Source organism: Trachypithecus francoisi, unplaced genomic scaffold (assembly GCF_009764315.1).
Source record: "Trachypithecus francoisi isolate TF-2019V2 unplaced genomic scaffold, Tfra_2.0 Lachesis_group6, whole genome shotgun sequence".
Taxonomy (NCBI): Eukaryota; Metazoa; Chordata; class Mammalia; order Primates; family Cercopithecidae; genus Trachypithecus; species Trachypithecus francoisi.
The window spans coordinates 112894673-112914246 of record NW_022681471.1 but is presented as its reverse complement, the minus strand read 5'-3'; the positions used below and the strand labels follow the sequence as shown (position 1 = coordinate 112914246).

The 19574-nt window shown below is 39.2% G+C and overlaps 1 protein-coding gene across 1 annotated transcript; it reads right to left on the bottom strand.

The window, feature by feature from the left end:
• Positions 1-280: 280 nt before the first annotated feature.
• LOC117077453 (tRNA (guanine-N(7)-)-methyltransferase-like) lies at positions 281-912 on the bottom strand. The gene is made up of 3 exons (XM_033201152.1): positions 644-912; positions 568-572; positions 281-456 (listed from the first exon to the last, which is right to left on the bottom strand). The coding sequence occupies exons 1-3, from the start codon at positions 910-912 to the stop codon at positions 281-283; spliced, it is 450 nt and encodes a 149-aa protein (XP_033057043.1).
• Between the last annotated feature and the right edge of the window lie 18662 nt (positions 913-19574).

Genomic DNA, 19574 nt, shown 5'->3' with positions numbered 1-19574 from the left:
TTGAGAGAGTACTGTGTCTCAGCTCCAGCAGTCTCAACTGGGAAGACCCAGGGCTCCTGCTCTTTTCTCTAGTCCCTGGAAGATGAGGTCCAGCTAAGGTAGAGTAAGCAGTCAGTGACCAGGCAGTAGGATGGGATCTTGTATTCTTCGAAAGATGACTGGGAACTTCTTCCCTCCATTACGTAGAATTCTTTCCCTCCTCAGTTGAGGTACCTAGATGTCCCACAGTGGGGTCTTAACTCAGGTCCTCAGAGGTACATGCTCAAACAGCGGATGCTCTTCAAAATGAGTGCACATCCAGTCGTGTAGCTCCAGCACATAGGTTATGGTATATACCAGTCCCCCAGCTCTCAGCACATAGGCACATTTTGCTAGCAGGATGGGACTGATGATTTGCCACTTGTGCTTTGTCTGCTTGAAATGTGGGTTGGGGAAGAGGAAGAACATCTTTGTCAGCTGGCCCTTGTAGAAGTTAGGAAGTTGCTTCATGGCATTGCTACAGAGACAGGCGATGTTCTGGAAGCCACCTCCAGGAGCTGCACGTAGGGCCCGAATCCAGTCTTGTACATAGTCTGAGACCTTCACCCAGATCTCCAGACCCAGAATCAGTGTGTCTGGGAACAGCGGTGATAGTTCCACTAACAGGCCACCATAGCCACAGCCTGTGTCTGCAAACTCCACTTGGGCCTGAGCTCTCTTTTCTCTCTTACCCTTTGGGTCATCGTGGCTCTGATTTTGAGTGAGTGGAGCGAAGAACTCTGGGTATAGCTCAGACAAGTCCATCTCCTCTGGCTTCACAGGATAGCGCAGTGTGTGGTCCGCCATGGAGTTGGAGTCAGCACATTGCCTGTAGTAGTGCTTCTGGGGCTGCGGGGCCTCTGCTCTGGCCACGTTCCAAGTCTTGGCTGCCATGATCCCAGTCCCGGGTTTCTCTACCTGAAAGCCTCTTTTATTGTCCCTCTCAGCTGGAGATCCTCATTCACCTTCCAGGTTCAGGAGAAGATGGTCTCAGAGTAGCTGAGGGACTGTGTGGCTTAGAGTTGTTGAAGGGATATCTAGACCTCTTGGGACATCTGCCTGTGTATACTGGGGCCTGAGGGAGGTCGTGGGTCAAGTAAGGCAGTGACCCTGTGGTGACTGCTTCTACCATGAATAGAAGAAAGTGCAGCTTCTCTTCCTGTTTCCTAGGGGCACCCCATATACTGAAGGCAGGAAGGGAAAGTGTTGCTTGTACAAAACCATCACAGAAGGTGAGCAGGGACCGTGAAAAGGGTTATTTTTTCTGTGCTGCTGAATAAAAGCAATTTCCATGCCTTGTGCAAAAGCATAGAAGTGTTGACAGCTGAGAATATATGTGTGAATACTTTGAAGGCAGCAGAACACCATATCTGAAGAGTCCAACCTTCTTTTAGAGGTCATTTATGTAGCAGTCTTGAATGTGGAACTCCCACACTGCTTCACCTTTTACATTAAAGCTTCCTAGTCCTGGCTGCACATTTGAATCGCCTGGAGAACTGGTAAATAATTTAGATGCCTGGTTCCTATCTCACAGTAGTTAAATCTGACCAGCTTGGGTATTAGTAATTTTAAAGTTCCTCAGCTGATTTTGATGTGCAGCCGGGGTTAAGACCCTTGGGCTTTTCTTTCAAACCATTTCCACAAGATTTCTTCATTTTTCTTGGTCAGTGGTTCTTACATTTGAGCATGTGTCAGAATCCCCTGGGTTTCTTAAGTTGCTGGGCCACATGATCAAAGTTTCTTATTCAGTAGGTCTAGGGTGAGGCCAGATAATTTACATCTCTAACAAACTCCCAGGTGACACTGATGCTGTGTTCCTGGGATCACACTTTGAGAGCCACTGCTCTATGGTTACGTCAACTCTGATGGTTTCTTGCATTAAGAATTTTTCTGACCTTGTCCTGGCTTTTGGTCACTACTGCATTTTTCTCTAAATTTTTGCTCTTTTGCAATGTTAATCCCTTTTAATTCTCATTCATTCATCCATTCAAATGGATTTCAGACAAATCCTGGGCATCTAATATATGCAATGGACAGTCTTCCTTTTTCCATTAAGCCTTTTCTTTTCAGCCATGGACACCATTGGCAATAGTTGCTTTGCTGCCTGCAATGCTATTTTTGGTTCTGTTTTTGCCCTTGGGGGTTGATTTTTAATATTTGCATGCATTTCATAGGCACTTATAGTTACCTACTGAGGCTAGGATTTTCTTATTTCTCTGGAAGCATATTTGGTTCTTTTATCTCTTTTCACTTAAGGGCTGTACATGTGGACTCTTTGCAAGAAAAAAATGGACATAGAATAATGATCTGTAGTAAACCAACAATGCTGGGGCGGGGAAAACCTTTCTGAAGTAGACATTGTCTCCATTTTTCTAGATCCTTTGCTCTTGGACATGGAAAGGTAGATGGGGGATGGGTGAGAGTGGAAGCACATGTTCTGGTTTGTGATGCTCTTTTTCTTTGTTTATCTACTCACTGATTCTTATGGGTTAGGGATCCATTTAGCAGAGGCTTTTATTTCATTGTCGATTCTTCATGGCTGTCTTAGTTTTCTATTGCTGCATAACAAATTACCACAAACGTAGAGGCTTAAAATAAAAGCCATTTATTATCTTACAGTTTCTGTAGGTCAGAAGTCTGTCACAGTTTAGCTGAGTTCTCTGCTCTGGGTCTTACAAGCCTGAAATCAAGGTGTTGGCTAGGTTGAGTTCTCATCTGGAGACTCCCTTAGGGAAGGATTCACTTCCAAGCTCACGTGGTTGTTGGCAGAATTCATTTCCTTGAGGCTGTAGAATTAATAGAAGCTTGCATTTCAAAGTCAGCAATGGAGACAGAGAGTCTCTGCTGCTTCAAGTCTCTGACCTCTTAGACCCTTTTTTAAACACATTGCCTGATTAGGTTAGGCTTATTCAGTGTGATCTTTTTTGATTAATGAAGTCAACTGATTAGGCAATTTAATTACATCTGCAAAATCCCTCCATCTTTGCCATATGCTATTGGTTAGATGCAATTTACACATTCTGCCTATGCTCAGGGAGAAGGGATTATAATAGGGTATAGGCCATTGGGAGTCATCTTAGAATTTTGCCTACTGCAAAGGCTATAGTGAAATGCTTGTCAATAGCTGTAGAATTCTGTAAGTGCTCCATAACTACACTCAGATAAATGCCTTATGGATAAAGCTTCTTGAACACAGCAAGGAAGGCAGTGTCTATCCTCAGGAAGCAGTCCTAGAAGCAATGGACAGTAATGGATTTGGAAAGAGCATTGTTTTTCCCTCTACAATAAAACTGACTCTTGATGTATTCTTCTATGCTGTATTCCATTTTTTGTTTCCAGTATGTTTTTTAAATAAACCAATTATAAGTTATATTCTTGTCACCAAAGACAAAAAAAGTGAACTAACCCTTACCCATTTACTCCAAAATAAATGGGGTCTTTAATTAGAAATAACAAAGCTAGCCCTACTGAAACTCATCATAAGTCACATTTCTTTGGGTGTGTGTAACTAGCAGGGTGAGCTATTATGTTAAAAACCAGTCCACAAATTCCAGTCAAGGGGAAGTACAAGAGCAACCTTACCTATACCAACTGGAAGAGCATTAGCAGCCCTAGGATTCTGCCATTCTCTAGCAGCTTGGGAATCTCCTGCCATGTAGTAGACCCAAGTGTGACTTGACCAAGGTGAAGTGCTGTTGGTACCAAGGAAAACATCTTTCTTTGGTTTGTTCAAGAAAAGTTATCAGAAGGGCTAAGAGTCGAATGGTGATGGGGAAAACGGAGGTGAGGAGGAGTCATGGTGGGCAGATAGGCAGGGCAGTGTGGAGGAGTAGGGTAGAGATGTGGTGATGTGGTTGGCAAAGGTGGGGTCAGTGAGCTCCATTCTCATTCCAGCTTTCCAGTGACCTACTTGAGATTTCCAGGCAGCCTACTTTTCAAGAGGCAGTTCTAAGGGGAGTAGCTTGAGTGCCTTTTGTCCCAGAGAATCCAACCAGTGGGCCAGCCATTTCAAATTACCTCTCTCCTGGACTTAGAAGCATTTTGTTTTTACTGTGTATTTTTAAACTGCAGCCTGAAAGCCAAAGTCCTATTGCGTCACGCAACTCAGTAATATGAGCTACATTTAGTAATGTTTCTCACAAGTTTCTGGACAAAATGTTCTTCCAAATACTATCGGAAAAAGTGGGAAGACCAGTAATGCAAGATGTTGTCCTAAAACACACATAAAATAGATTCTGACTCTTAGGTAAAAAGATAATTGCAATGAAATCCTATCAAAGGACACTGGAGTCTTGCGTATAGGTATGCTGTACTTTAAGAAAGCTTGATGAGCCTCCAATCTAATGATTATTTATTAATCTTACCAAAGAATCCTTTGTTGTTCAAAAGGATTCACTCAAGGGTTCCTTTAAATAGTGCCTTTAAATGTTTGTTTATAAACTATTAACTACTTGACAGAGAAGCAGGGAAACTTAAACTGTTGGGAGCCATCGCCAGTTGAAGATTAATCCAAAATGTAGATAAAGCCACTCTCTGATTATAATGTAAGTCAATGAGAAAATATAATCAAATTTATAAAAATTTAATCACCACAGAACTCTTCAGGAGCATATCTTTTGCAAGAAAGGAGGTACACCTGTGGAGTGTCTCTCTATTGGGCCTGCAAATCCTTCTTAAAGTCATCGTCCCACAATCTCTACTCAGCCCACACAGTTCTCATGAGCCTTGCTCACATCTGCCAAGACTTCACTGCTTTGCATTTTGCTTCCCTCACAGTGCCTGCAGGCCGCCTGGATCACAACAGGCTTTCTGGTAGGTATTTGCTGATATGATGTGAGTTGTTCCTTCAACTCCAAGATATGGACATCACACATATGGCTTGTGGAGAGTTGTAGTAAGTCCTGCTATGATTTCCAAAGTCATTTCTGAAGCATTGATGAGGATTTACACCTCTGGGCTGAGGGAACATAAACATCGACCCGAACTCAATAAATTCAAAGTTCTCCTCTCAAGGACAGTTCCCACAGAACTTCAGCTCAACTGAAGTAGAAGGAAGGCAGATTATTCTGTTATTTATTATAGTTTTCACTTATTTATGTGTTTTTTCTACTGGAAAAAGAAACAGAGAACAGGATAAAATGAACATAAAACTTAATGAATTATTTTAAGGTAAACACCCTTTTAAACACCACCCAAGTCAAGAAGTTAAGAAATAGAATCTCATGTCACCTAGGAAGCCCCAAGGCCAACCAAGTGTCGCATTCCAACTTCAACCACCTCCCTTCTCCCTATTGGACTTTTGCAGCGATCACTTTCTTCCATTTCTTTGTAATTTTATCACCCAACTGTGTACCTGTAAACCCTATAGTTTAGTTTTGCCTGGTTAAAAAAAAATGTCTTCTCTATATATTTTGATCCAAAGATTCCCCTTCTCCCCTGCCTCTTTTCCTGGAAATTTGTTTGTTGAAGAAACTGGGTCATTTGATGTGTGACATTTCCCACAGTCTGTATTTTGCTGATTGTATACATGTAGTTTAGTTTAACATGTTCCTCTGTTTTACCTGTGGAATGCTAGTTGTGACTAGAGGAGTGGTTTTCAACCAGGGGTGATTTGCAGGGGACATTTGACAGTGTTTGGAGACATTTTTGATTTTTGAAAAGGAATAGGTGGTGCTACTGGCATCTAGTGGGTAGAGGGCAGGGATCGTGTTAAACATCCTACGATGTACAGGACAGCTCCCCCACAGAAAATCAGTAGTCCCTCTCAATGTCATTAGTGCTGAGGTTGAAAAATCCCCAATCTAGAGGTTTGTTCAGATTCAGATTCAGTATTTTTTTTTGACAAGACTGAGGATGGTATGATTCATCAGCAAGCACATATGTCTGGATGTCTCTATTTTTGTGACGTTAGCAGCCTTTGATGCTCAATGCTTAGAGTAGTGACTGCAGAATAGTTATGTTCTAATTCTCTAATTTCTACTTCATTTGTTAGTTGGAATACTTCAATAAATGACCCTTCCCTTCATCTACATTTGGTTACTCAGTGACACAGTTCATATAAGAAAGGCAGGATAAATACTTGATTCTTCAGTGTCATGAGAAAAAGGACAGGCTTTGAAAGTTGGTGTGGGGGTCAAATTTTGATTCTTGTATTTGCTAGATTTATGATATTGGGCAAATTATTCAAGCTATTTGAACTTCACTTTCTGCATCAGTAAAGTAGGGATAATAATACATGCCTTATAGGGTGTAAGTGAAGATAAAATGAGGTAAACATTTATTCCTTCATGCATTCAACAAGTATTTACTGTCTATTCTGTAATGGATGCTGTTCTGGGCTCTGGATAAATATCAATAAATAGTTAAAATGCTCTGTCTTCATGGAGTTTTCATTCTGGTTGAGGTAGAAAGACAAACAAATGCATATATAAAATAAATAGTATGTCTGATGGTGAAAATGCTCTGGCGAAAAGTAAAACAGTGTAGGGTAAAAGGGCATGCCAGAATTTTTCAGAATTCATTGAGAAGACAACATTTGAGCAAAGACCTTACAAGGGTAAAGAGGCAAAGAGTGGATATCTGTATAAAGAGCATTCTAGGGCCGGGCCCAGTGGCTCACGCCTGTAATCCCAGCACTTGGGAGACTGAGGTGGGTGAATCATGAGGTCAGGAGTTCGAACCAGCCTGGCCAATGTGGTGAAACCCCATCTCTACTAAAAATACACACACACACACACACACACACACACACACACAACACACACACACAAAATTAGCTGGGCGTGGTGGCGTGTGCCTGTAATCCCAGCTACTCGGGAGGCTGAGGCTGAAGAATCACTTGAACCCGGGAGGTGGAGGTTGCAGTGAGCCAAGATCGCACCACTGCGCTCCAACCTGGGCGACAGAGTGAGACTCTGTCTCCCCCGCAAAAAACATAAATATGAAAAATATAAAAAGCATTCCGGAAGAGGGAATAGCACGTGCAAAGGCCTTGATGTGGAAGGATGAGTGCTGTGTTCAAAGAACAATGAAGCTAATGTGATTCAAGTGGAGTGAGTGGGGGAATCATGAAAGCTGAAGTCAGAGAGGTGTCTACAGGAAGTGTAGATGTAGATGTAGACCTACAGTAAGGTCTTGGCTTCCAAAAGAGCTTTGGCTTTTCTTCTGAGTGAGACAGGAAGCCATTGGAGGGTCTCAAGCAGAATAATGATGTGACTTGACTTACTCTTTAAAAAAGATCTCTGTGGCTGCTACGTTGAGAATAACTGTAGTGGGACAAGAGCCCATCAAGGAGACCCGACAAGAGATAATGGTAGCTTGGCCCATGAAGTGGTGAGAAGTGGTCAGATGCAGAGTGGTCAGATTTACAAGTAGAGTCAAGAGGATTTGCTGATGGATTGGATATGAGGGGCTAGAGAGGAGAGGATTCAAGGACGATCCCAACCCCAAGTTTGCCTTTTTTTGGAATGTGCAGTTGGATTGGTGGAAGCCATTATTTACTGAGATAGGGAAGACTACGGGATAAGTGTTTTTTGGGGGGAATATTAGGAGTTTAGTTTTGAGCATGAAAAGTTTGTAATGCATATTTGATATTTCAATGCAGTTACTGGATTGGCTGTTGAACGAATAATCTGAAGTTCAAGAGGTCTGGGTTGGAGATCGTATTCAGAAATCATAAATGTAAAGATAGCATTGAAGCCATGAGACTAAATAAGATGATCAAAGGAGTGTTTAGATTGAGAATAGATGAGGCACTGGAGCACTCGAATGTTTAGAGATTAGGGAGGTGAGAAGATACCAGCAAAGGATATTGAGAAATTGTGGTTGGTGACTTAGGAAAAAAACTCAGGAGTGTTTGGTATTCTGGAAGCCGATGAAGATAATTTTTCTTTTCAAAGAGGAGGACTCCCAACTGTGTTAAATGCTATTGATGAGTTGAGAGAGATGAGTTCTGAGAATCAATCATTGGATTTAGCAATAAAAGGGTCATTTGTGACCTGGACAAGGACACTTTCACTGGTATATGTAGAGTGGGGACGAGGAGCAAAGCCTGATTAAGGCAGATTCAAGAAGGACAGGCAAGAAAAATGGAAAGTAAGAAAATTTTCAATGAATTTTGCTATAAAATGGAGCAGAAAAACGGGGCAGCACTTGGAAGGGTATGGGTTCAAGACAAGATTTTAAGATTTTTATTTTACAGAATGTTTGAATGTAGGTGGGAATGATTTGAAAAATAGATGATGCCAGGATGTGGGGAGGGGGAGAATTGCTCCAGAGATGTTCTTGATTAAAAAAGAGAGGTGAGATTTGGTGTGCAAGTGGAGGACTTGGGTTTTGATCAGAGCAATGACAGCTTATCCATGGCATTAAAAGAGAGAGTAGAGCATACAGAACTAGCTGCACTTAGGTGGGTTGATGGGGTAGTTAGAGCCTATGAGAATTCTCTTCTGATTTTTTCTATGCTTCCCATGAGGCAAGAAACAAGCTCATCAGTGGAGAATGAGTAAAGGAGGAAGAGATATTGAGAGAGGAGAAGAGAGGAGGCGAGAGAGAAGAGAGAGGAGGAGGTATGAGATAGATGTCTAGCAGGAGAGTGAGTGGAAGAAGGAAATACAGTGAGGCTGCCAGCCTTACCAAGGACCTGCTTGAGGTAATTATACATTTAGAATGAGACCAGTCATTATGGTTGTGAATTTTTCTCTGACAGTGTTTAGGTTACATGGATGCATTTCCGGAGTCAGCAGAGATCTGGATTTAACAAAGTGTGTGATTTTGCTAGGCAATTATGATGAAGAGAAAAGGTACAATAGAGTTGACGATGGTTCAGGAGTGATTTATAATGGCCTATGGAGTTTATGATGGGTAAGGAGGAAAGTGAGACATGGTGGGAAGATGAGGAACAGTGAAAAGGTGGTGGGACCCAGGGATTGACATGTCAGTGGAGTAGAGAAGTTATTGGAAGACTGAGTACTTGAGGGTATAAGCCAGAAAGATAGGAAGTGGTATTTGGGGAGTAGAATGATTAAAATTAAGATAATGGAGGAGGCTGTTATTAGTAATAACAAAAACCTTAGATATGGCCATGGAGTGTGTGGTTAAGATAAGGCAACAAATTTAGTGCTTGGCACATAGTAGGCTGTCAATATATGTTCAGTTTCTTTCATATTCCTTTATTGCTATTAAATTAGAGCATCATAAATCTGGGTTACCTCAGCAATGTATTCTGTCTCTTAAAATGAGCCAAACAATCCAATAACACCTTTGAAATCCCTGACCCACTCCTCTCATTTCAAATTGAGAGTTTGTATTTTACTTCTAAATTATGGTAGTTACCACAAATTCTTGGTGCTGGTATTTCTTCTCCCACATGCATTGCTGATAATGGCTAATTGATGTAAACATATTTTCTCTTGGATATGGCCTCAGAATCATTCTCAACACAGCATCCAGGTCTTTACTACTAACCAGTAGGAGTTGGCGTGTGTGATTAAACCTATTTGCCATCCTTGAGCTACTGATAAGGACAGTTAGAAATTGTTTTAGTTTATTGATTTGGTGAAACTCACTTATTTCTAAATAAAGGTCTTGAACTATATTTAGTCTTCCAGTAGGTGAATAAATGCTTTCTTAGGTGAGAAAGGAAAATGACTTTCAATTTTGAATACAATATTTTTAGGTGTATAGTTTCTATAATGCTGTGCTTTCTCTAGGACAGCCCATGGAAGAATGCTCTTTTTTTTCCAGATTAGCTTAATAAAAAGAAAATGGTAGGAAATTAGTTTCTGCAGGATACTTTTATACCAGATCATTCTTATTAGTTAGAGTTTGTCCTACAGAGTAGCACTAATTTGAAATGCTAGGTTTTGAGTGTATATTTTAAATCTTTAAATTATAACCATTCAGATGATTGTATTGGATTATTTTAGTTTTATCAGAGAAAGCAAAGTGAGTAATGCTTTAAAAACTATTCGTGTTTGAGAGTTACTTTGGATTGTAAGTGACAAAAAACATGAACTGTGTCTGAGTCACTTTGCTTAACTGTATTTTGGGGGTTGCTTGATTTATTTGATTGCCTTGAGCAGAACACATTTGTGTCCTAGCGATGGCTCACTCTTCCCCTGCCTTCATGGGGGTGGAGCACTTTGGAGATGCAAAGTGATTATTTTTGGTTTCATCAGTCAAAAGGAATAGAATGAGATAAAAAGCATTAGCTTCTTTTTTCTAAACTTAAATTTCCAGCAATCTCAAAAGATGACTGCTTCTTAGCAAAGAACGTTGGTAGAGTTTATTTGATTGCAAAACGATCAGAATAGTTGTTTTGAACGTTATTTCTTTGCTGAAGGTCCAATTAAATCTTACTTAATGAGTGGGGAATAGTGCTAAGTACTGTGGGGATTATAGAGAAGTATTATTTACAGTTCTTACATTCAATGTTTTACAGTCTAGTTGGGAAGACGTGCTGTACTAACATGAAAATGCAACAAACATGCAAAACTGTAAATGTTTGATCTTAGATATGCATGACTGATGGTAAGAACTATAGGACTTCAAAAGATGGTACCATTGTGACTTGAGTAGATAGAGACCATATATGTAGCAATGAAGACCTAGAGCCAGAGGGCCCTGGAATCAGTTCCCTACTCTTTATCCTAAAAGCTGTGAGAGCTTGTGCAACCTATTTAAGCTCTCTGGGTCTTGCTTCTTCTCTTCTATAAAAGGGGACATAGAAGTACTTATCCCATAAAGCAACTGTAAGGATTAAATAAATTAATACAAATATTTCACGATGTGCATTGACTCATTTACCAGTGCCTGACACATGAAAAGCAGTCAGTAGATCATTGTTAAGGAATACAATTTCTAGAGTTGTGTTTTGAAATATTAACTGCATTTTAAAAAATTGGTAAAATAGCTTGCTATAATCCAATATTTTGAGGAAACCATAGTTCACTGCCCTCTGTGCATTTCCTCTTTCTTTTCTACTACGTTTCTTAGCCCTTCATCAATTTGCTTCTCTGGATTTGGTTTGTTTTTGTATAGCTTTCCTTGATACTTCTCCTCCTATCTCCATCTAATATTTAATATTTTATAAGACACCAGCCAACATTCAATAAGCATCCATTCAACTGAGTTTTGGCATCTATGGGAATACTCAAGGTCAGTCAAAGTATTCCTGAAAGGGTAACTGTGATCCATTGGCCAGTCTTCAGGCTGGCTGCTCCTAACACTGCCCTCTTGTCGTTGACTGTAGGCTTCCAGAGGTCTGGAGGCAGGATCAGCCAGCAGAGACAGCTCACTCTAGTGTTCTTTGAGAAATTTATGCTGATACTTATAGATTCAAGTTCATCAAGAAATATTACAAGGGCTTCAAAGATTTACTGTGTGAATACATTAATATGACATTGATAATGACAAGATTTATTTAAGATGGGGAAGATCCTTCTGCCCATTTGCCAGAGTGATACCGAAGTAGGGATTCCTTGCATATTTTTTCTTCCTATGTATGTAATTTTCCACACAGCTCTTTTCATTGGTATGATTCTTATTATTAAAGATAACCTCTAAATATAGTTTAACTTTGTTGTATGATGCTCCATCGTTTTAGTGTTCCACAATAATATATTTTTTTTCCTACTGTTGGTCCTTTAAGTGACTTTTTGAGATTTTCACTCTAAACAAGACTGTAATTACAGTTTTGTGAATATATCTTTGGCCAAATATCAGATTTTTGCTTTAGGATAGATTCCTAGAAGCTGAATTACTGATTTAAAGAGTGAGAACATTTTTAAACCTTTTGATATGTATTACCCAATTACCTTCTGGAAAGTTGAAACAATATGTAGTTCCTTACCAGCTCTGAGTATTATGCAACCCCTGCTAATTTCATCAACTGTTGCTAATTTGATAGGTTAAAATGGTATCTCATCATTATTATAAATTATAAAAATTATCTTTGGTTACTAGTGAGACTGAACATTGAAATTTTTCTAGTAAAATAAATCCTTCAACCCTTACTATTAGGTTGATGCAGAAGTAATTGCGGTTTTTGCCACTGAAAGTAATGGCAAAAACTGCAATTACTTTTGCACCAACCTAATAAATTGTTGTGTATCATCCTTTAAAAGTAGCAATTTTAATTTTAGTTTTTCCAGTTTTTTGAAGTATAATTGACATAAAATAATGTAAATTTAAAGTATATGATATGATGGCTTATAAGTATCATTTCACAAAAATATTTTTGGTATTTTAACTTATTTTAGAAACATACAAAAATCAAATAAGCTTTGTATTTATCTTTTCTTCTATCTCCTGATGTTTATGATGCCTAAATATTGACATGTTTCTGTTGCTCCTACACTTAACATTTAATTATATGCAAACTGATCATTTATGAAACTGTCTTTAACAAAGGGTATAAGATGGAGAACCTTATTCTTACTATGAAGGAATAGATGGAGGCTGTTGCTAAGCCTTTTCCTATCTAATATGTTCTAGTAATGGGTGAAGGACCTTAAAAAGTTGGCTTTCTGAATCCTGAAGGGATGATTCACCCCTTTTAGGCTCAGCCACATTTTTCCAACCTTTGTATCCTCAGGCAGAAAACTATGGTTTAAACATGGCATCCCAATGAGTCAGGAAATGACTTCATTTCTTACTGAACTGCTTTTCTCTCTAATGGGAAGCCCTGAAATAGATGTGCCTTGCATCCCTGCTGCAAGCCTTTGCTGTCATTTAGAGGAGCTATTGCTCTATCAGAACTCACACTGAAGCCTATTATTCCAGGGAGACATTTTGTTATAAAGAAGTGATTTGTTATTTTAGGACTTGGCAAACAAGCATATGAGGGGGAAAAAGTTCATTTGGAGAGATGGCAATAACTCTTGGCGAGGTGTGCTTCTACCTTACTTTGTTTTGTTTTACAAAAAGGGCCAGGATTTGGCACAAGCTAAAATTCTGTAAAACAAATTTATCAGGCTCAGTCAGCTTCTGCTCATTGCCCTTGAAAATAAACTGCCATGTCTTTTATACACCTACATGTGATACACCTTCTGTTGCTTAAGTGGGACACAGTTGGAAGAAATACCCAACAAAGCGGTACAAATGCCTTGTGATCATAATCAGGAATTGGTGGAAATTGACACATAACAAAATAATTTGTACTAAGTTTTCCATAGCCGTGCTATGCCTCCACCAGTGATTGCCTGTGCTGACTTATCATTTATTCAAAGTCTCATTGGAAGCAATTATAGACATTTTAGAATAGGCAGTCAAAATAACAAGTCATTCAGACCGGCAATTATGCATTATATGTAGTTGTCCTTTCTATTAGAAGATGACACTATTGATGCCACAACCTCCCCATGTAAAAAACAAATGTAGCTGAAAGACTGAAGTGTGACTGTCAGATTCTTCCCCTTGGATCACGCACACTGCCTGTCATTTGCTGTGAACTCAAGGGGCAGCCTGCAGGCGTCCTGGCTTTTCTTTTCCACCTCTTAGCCTCATGGTCAGGGCCTAATTAGGCATTACGAGCAGGCAAAGAACATTTTTACAAAGTCCTTTCATGTGGGAAATTGTTTAGAGGCCTCAGTGAGGGTTATGGGCCTGGATGATTCTTGAGCTTTGACCCTCTGGGTGCATTTGACTTGGCTGCATTTCCTTTAGAGTGACAAAATAGGGATGCTTTTTTGCCAAGCCTGGTGTCCTTCAGAACTTCAGAATGATCCATGTCTTAGCAGAGGCTGTGAAAACAGGGAATTTATCTGTCAAATTTATATTTATGGAATGTGGCGGTCTAACTGTGCTTAGTGTGTTTGGTTGATTTGCAAAATGGGCTGTCTCCTTAAAAAAGTCAAATTGTAAAAGGCTGTATCTTTCACTGAGAGGCTGAGTTAATAAGGAACAGCTGGGGCCGAGTGATGTCATGTGCCACCTGCATGAAAGGCCGCCCAGAGGCTCACACCAAAAGAGAGTGCTCCAGAGAAGTGGGTTTCAAACCTATTATTATTATTTTTTTTGTAATTTTTTTTTTTTTTTTGCAGAGGAACATTTTTTCCCATTGAAATCATGTTCAAAACCCCAAAATATATCACAAAGATGCAAGCTGACTTGCTGTGTGTAAAGCTACGATGAGGAGTCCAGGACTCATTCTGCTTTCCTATCATAACCAACAGTCCTTGAAGCTCTTTCTTGGAATTTTGGGTAGCAAGGATATACAAGAGTGTTTTCGGTAGTGGGATGTGTGTACCCTGGAAAGCTGACAAGATCATTCATTTGGGTGTTGGAAGAAAATGTTAGTAATTGTATTTATATTTATTTTTCTTTCATCTTAAAAATTCCTATGTTTATATGCATGATAATATAATAGTCCAGTGATATATGGGCAAACATAATTTATAAACAACATATTGGGGGAGCATGCTTAATTTCTTTTTTATAAGGTAGATTTTAAATTTTAATAGTTGTTTCCAAACAATTTATTTCTGATAAAAACATACTATCAAGAGTATTTGGATACTACTGGCCTAGGAGTTGGGAAAGATGATTCATGGTGTAGCACTATTCACAGCAGCAAAGACATCTAATCAACCTAGGTGCCCATTAATGGTGGATTGGATAAAGAAAATGTGGTACATATACACCATGGAATACTATGCAGCCATGACAAAGAATGAAATCGTGTCCTTTGCAGCAACATGGATGCAGCTGGAGATCATTATCCTAAGAAAATTAATGCAGGAACAGAAAACTAAATACTGCAGGTTCTCACTTACAAGTGGGTGCTAAATATTGGGTACTCATGGACATAAAGATGGAAACAATAGACACTATAGATGAATAGTGGAAGGAGAGGGAGAAAAGGGTTGAAAAACTGTTGGGTACTATGCTCAGTACCTGGGTGATGTGATCAATCATATCCCAAACCTCAGCATCATGCAATATACCCATGTAACTTGCATGTGTACCCCTTTAATCTAAAGTAAAAGTTGAAATTATAAAAAAAATGATTCATGGGTACAGTGTAGATGATTCATGGATAGATTGTAAGAAAACTGGCTCCGTTGTTCTTGGCAGAGTGAATAGCAAGAACGTACCACAAGGGGATGGGGTGGAATTCAATATTTGGACCTTATAGTGGGCTGAATGGTGGCCCCAAAGATATCAGGTCCTAATTTCTGGAACCCATTGGAAAAAGGGTCTTTGAAGATGTGTTTACATTAAGGATCTTAAGATGAGAAAATCATGGATCATCTGTGTTGTCCCAAAATGCCATCCCAAGTGTCCTCTTAGGAGATAATTGGGGGAGATTTGACACACACACAGAGGAGAAGGTGATGTGAAGACAGAGGCAGAGATTGGAGTGATCCAGTCACAAGCCAAGGAATGCTGGCAGCCACCAGAACCTGGAAGAAGCAAGGAACAGACTCTCCCCTAAAGCCCCTGGAGTAGGGGGCAGTCCTGCTGACACCTTGATTTTAGTACAATGATGCTAGTTGCAGACTCCTGGCCTCCAGAACTGTCAGTGAATGAGCAGATTTCTGTTGCATAAAGCACCAAGTTTGTGACAATATGTTACAGCAGGTACAGGAAACAAATAAGCCCCCATCCCAGTATTTTTGTTTGTTTGTTTGTTTGTTTGTTTTGTTTTGTTTTTTTTGAGACAGAGTCTCGCTCTGTCAGCCAGGCTCAAGTGCAGTGGCGTGATCTTGGCTCACTGCAACCTCTGCCTTCCAGCTTCAAGCGATTCTCCTGCCTCAGCCTCCCAAGCAGCTGGGACTACAGGTGCATGCCACCATGCCTGGCTAATTTTTGTATTTTTAGTAGAGACAGGATTTCAGCATACTGGCTAGGCTGGTCTCAAACTCCTGACCTTGTGATCCACCCACCTCAGCCTCCCAAAGTCCTGGGATTACAGGCATGAGCCACTGCACCCGGCACCCCCACCGTTTTTTTTTCTCAGTAGAAGATAAGCTAGATCAACAGCCCCTAAAGTGGTTTGCAAATTCAGATGCCAAAGGGGCCAAGAAGGCATACACTGTTGATTCATATTATAGAGGAGGATAGTTCAAATTGGGAATTCAAGAGGCTGAGCTTTGGTTAAAGGCAATAAAATTCAATTGCTTGTAATATTCTATGCTGACCAAACTAAATATGTCCACAGACTGCTTTGGTTAATTTCTGCAACCTTTCAGTCTTAGTGGAAAAAATTTGGGGAAGCAATAGCTAAGGTCAAGTAAGTGGAATCTAGCCAATCTATTGGATGGGCACCTTTAAGCTAGAGGCTAATATGAAGAGGCAGAGGTAGTTTGACACACAGATTTTAGCAGATTCTATGGGCCACATTTCATGGCCACAACTGGAGTCAAGCAATGTACAGGGCCAGCCTGACTCTGATAGAAAAAATTTCAACAAAGCTTTTATCAACCCCAACTTTATATTTTACACATACACACACACACACACACACACACACACACACACAACACACACACACACACAACACACACACAATCCCAGCTGTTATATATATAATATAAAAATTATATATATGATATGTAAATATATATATAAAGTGAGCAGATTTCTGTTGCATAAAGCCACCACTTTATATATATATGCACTTTATATATATCCACTATATATATATCTACTATATATACACACATATATAATTCCAAGTTTACAATATTAATAAATAAACAAATCTCCAAATCTCTTACTTCCATCACTGTGGCCACCCACATAATACAAAAGGGATTGGGCCTTATCATGCCTGTGATATTCAAAATAGCTTATGGCCAGATTTTCTGGCACGTCAGGCCATAGGTAAAAGATTCTAAAATTGGAAATTTAATCTATCAGGGTCCATTTGCTTATTGTACCCAGGAAACTAGGACTACGCAAAGGTGAGTTCAGACTTTAGCTGAAATGTTCTAAAGCAAGAAATTAGCAATTGCAAGAACAATGGCAAAGGCTTCTTTGAGGAGATAAAGATTAAAGAGCAGTAATGGGGAGAGGTGCTGAATACAGTTTTTAGCCCACTTAGGTTCATATCACTTGTGTTGGATTAATTTTATATTTAACATTAGGCCTCTGGGGCATCAGGTCCCTAAATTTAAATGGTTAATTTTTGCCAGCATATAGGACCTTTTGTAGTTTTAAAAAATCGTTTTAGAGAAATTATGTACAGGTGATGCTTTTCTAGATCTATTTTTATATTTATACTTAAAAAAGCAAACACCCATGTTAATTGCCACCTACACAAAGAAAGAAAACATTATCAGTACCCTAGAAACCTCCCAAATGTCCTTTCCATCAATCATTTCATCTCTCTCCCTACCAGATGTAATCACTATCCTGCTTTTTTATAGGAATAACTTTCTTGATTTTATGATTTTATTATCTGTGTACATGTCCCTAAACCATATTTTACCTGTTTTTGAACTTTATTTTAATGAAATCATAGTCTATGTATTTTTTTCTGTCTTGCTTTCTCTGTTCAACATTGTGTTTCTAAGCTTCATGTTCCTGTGTGGTAACTAATTTGTGAATTGCTATTGCTGTGTAACATTCCATTGTATGACTATACCACAATTTATCCATTCTGCTGTTGGTGGACAGTTATTTCTAGTTTGGGGCAATTATGAACAATGAACATTCTTGTGTATATATCCTGATTAAAGAAGCATGCATTTCTTCATGTTACTATTAATAGATGATGCTAAACTGTTTTCCAAAGTGGTTGAACCAATTTATACTTTCACCAGCAGGGTGTAAGAGTTCTTGTTAATCTACATCCTTGCAACACTTGGTATTCTAGTGCTTAAAATTTTTTGTCAAACTGATGTGATATCTCAGTATGGCTTTAATTTGCATTTTCTTGAATTACTGGTGACTTTAACCACATTTTCATTGAAATATAAAGTATGTGTATATCTGTATATGTAAAAATATATTACACATGTATACATACACATGCATATACATGCATTCTTTGGCCATTTCAGTTCCTCTTCTTTGAAGTGGTTGTTTAAGCCCATTTAAAACATTATAATTTTAATTTTAGATTTAGGAGGTACATGTAGGCACATGTTTGTTGCATGAGTACATTGTATACTGGTGGGGATTGAGCTTCTAATGTACCCATTACCCAAATAGTGAACACTGTGCCTGATAATTTTTCAATCCTTGCCCCACCTACCCACCCCGCTTTTGGAGTTCCCAGTATCTATTATTTCCATCTTTATGTCCATATGTACCCATAGTTTAGCTCCTACTTATAAGTGAGAACATGCAGTATTTGATTTTCTGTTTCTAATTTAGTTCACTTAGGATAATGGCCTCCAGAAACATCCATGTTGCAGCAAAGGACTTGATTTCATTCTTTTTAATGAGAGCTCATTTTTTTCTGTTGGTTTGTTTGCCTTTTCCTTATTGTTTTGTGGGAGTTCCTATTATGTGTGTTGTAAAAATATTGTCTTTCATTTTGTGGCTAACCTTTGTACTGTTTTAATTATGTCTCTGATGAACAGACGTTCTTATTTTTAATGTCATCAAGTTTATTAATCTTTTGCTTTATAGTCAGTTTTTTTTTGTCTTCTTGTTTCCAAAGTTATGTGTGTTTATCACAGAAACTTTAGAAATACAGAAAGAATGAATATCACATAATTCTACCACCCAAAGGCAACCATGGTTAGCACATTGTTTGGTCATTTTTAAATGGCATATATATGTGGCATGACATTTCCTTTATGAATGAAGGATCATAGTTGCACACACACAAATATTTAGTGACACAGAGTTGAACACATGTTCTCTATTGTTAGGGAGCTTGTGGCTTATTAAGTCAGAAACATGCAAGTTTATAAATATGTACAATACAGTGTTATAGGTCTGTTGATAGAAGAGTGCACAGGATACAGTAGAGGCCAAAGGAGGAGTGGTCATTTTTACCTGGGTGGGCCAGGAAATGCATCATCAAGGAGATGCCATGAGCTAAGCAGGCAGGAAGGAGAGAATGGGCTCATCCAAAGACTCCAGAGGCACCATAATTTGTGGTGGTCAGATAACTGAAAATTGTTTAATGCGGTTAGAATGTGGGTTGGTGGCAGGGGAAAGGTGAAGTACAGCAAGAGAAAAGTCATGAAGCTGAGAGATAAACTATCTTACAGTTTGAGGCTAGCCTCTTTTCCTAAATTTTTGTCTCTGCCTTTCCCCAGCCATTTCTGTCTTCACAGTGTCGTCCTGTAGCAATACTATCTGCCAGGGCAGATGGAACTCTTGGGGAAATACAAAGAAAACCTAACACTTTGACAGTCTTTCTTCATTATGGGATAATGAGTTATTATTTTGTTTCCTTAACATTTGGCTGAAAAATTTTCTCCTGCTAAACTTTAGACTTCCACCAGGAAGAAATTACAGGATTTAGTAAGAAAAATGGGCCCAAATGAGCTGCTAGATGAAGAGATGGAGTTGTGCCCCTGAGAGCCAGAATTGCCTGGTGGTTAAGGGCACAGACTTTAGAGACAGACAGATCTGAATTTCAGTCTTGGCTC

Bases quoted from the DNA above. Each gene is read 5' to 3' on its own strand.
- LOC117077453 (XM_033201152.1), bottom strand. From the start codon at position 912: ATGGCAGCCAAGACTTGGAACGTGGCCAGAGCAGAGGCCCCGCAGCCC.